At 58.3% G+C, this 1324-nt stretch overlaps 1 protein-coding gene across 1 annotated transcript in view; it reads right to left on the bottom strand.

Moving 5' to 3' along the window:
* The window catches only part of DOPEY2 (dopey family member 2), a 60419-nt gene that overhangs the window by 24040 nt on the left and 35055 nt on the right, over window positions 1-1324 (bottom strand). Inside the window, 1 exon segment of the mRNA XM_015570709.1 lies at window positions 2-1023. Within this exon segment, the coding sequence (XP_015426195.1) occupies window positions 2-1023 (1022 nt within the window).

Here is a 1324-nt window from a genome sequence, read left to right as displayed (position 1 = left end):
CGCTCTTCCCATCCGTGCACTTGGCCACAGCGACCAGCTGTGTCATGATCCTAATCAAAACCTCCACACTTTTGACCTGGACGTCCCGGTTGCCAAGCAGGTCTCGGTGGGAGATCTTTAGGTAACAAGGGTAGTAGCTGCGCAGGAAACTCAGGCACAGGTAGGTGAGGAGCTCGATCAGCAGGGAGTTGGGGCACACGTTGGGGGACTGGGTCTGGAGTTTGCCATAGAAGCTTTGGCCCACGAGGGCCTCCTGGTGGCGTGCCAGGAGGTTGGAGATGAGGTTGAGGTGCGCGGTGGAGCTGGTGTCCATGCTGGTCCTGGACACGGCCTCGATGAACTCCTTGGGGTTGGTTTTGAGCACAGCCTCCAACACGGAGAAGGCGTAGAGGACGCGCCGGGAGTCATAGGGCTGCAGGTAGAGCAGGATGTGCTTGAACAAGGCCTCGATCATCTCCTGCCGCTCCCGCTGCTGCTTCAGCAGCCGGGACGCGGTGAGGGCCTGGAGCTCCGCGTCGGCCTCCTCGTCACTGGAGAAGGACTCAGAGGCCTGGGTCCTGTCCGAGTCCACACGCGCCAAGCTTAACCTGGCGCTGGACTTGAAACTCTCTGCCAGGAAGGCTGAGGGCCGGGCGTACGCCCTGCCACCCGTGGGGATGGGCGCACAGCAGCCCTCTTCATTGCTCAGCTCCTGCGGGTCGTGGGAGGGGGAGGACCAGGAGGACGTGTTCTCGCTGTCCGTGTGGGCGGAGCTCGTGTCGGCGGACTCAGTGTGCTCGCTGCTGTCGGGAGCATCTCGGGCCGTTCTGTCCAGAAGGTCCGTGTAGTAGGGAAGGTCTTCCTCACTCAGCTGGCTTCCGGGGGAGCACTTCTCTGGCTCCTTCTCCACCTCGGCCCAGATGGCCTCGCGGTCCACGGTGGTGAACTGGTTCAGAGGCACGCCTTCCTCCGAGCTGCCCTCGGGCACGCCACATGCCTCTTTGAAAGAGGTTTTCTTCCTGTTAAACCAACGATGCAAGTCTTCTGAAAATCACAAGATGACAAGCGACTTCAGAACAGAAGGGTGAGCTATGATATGTTCAGTTCAGAGCAGCCGTGGGCAAACTACGGCCCGCGGGCCAGATCCGGCCCGTTTGAAATGAATAAAACTATTGAAAAAAAAGACCGTACCCTTTTATGTAATGTTTACTACTTTGAATTTTTATTAGTTCACACAAACACTCCATCCATGCTTTTGTTCCGGCCCTCCGGTCCAGTTTAAGAAGCCATTGTGGCCCTCGAGTCAAAAAGTTTGCCCACCCCTGGAAGGGCATGTGGGAGGGTG

This window comes from Myotis davidii, unplaced genomic scaffold (assembly GCF_000327345.1).
Source record: "Myotis davidii unplaced genomic scaffold, ASM32734v1 scaffold227, whole genome shotgun sequence".
NCBI lineage: Eukaryota > Metazoa > Chordata > Mammalia > Chiroptera > Vespertilionidae > Myotis > Myotis davidii.
Note: the sequence above shows the minus strand (reverse complement) of the source record. Positions and strands in the feature narration are given on the sequence as shown.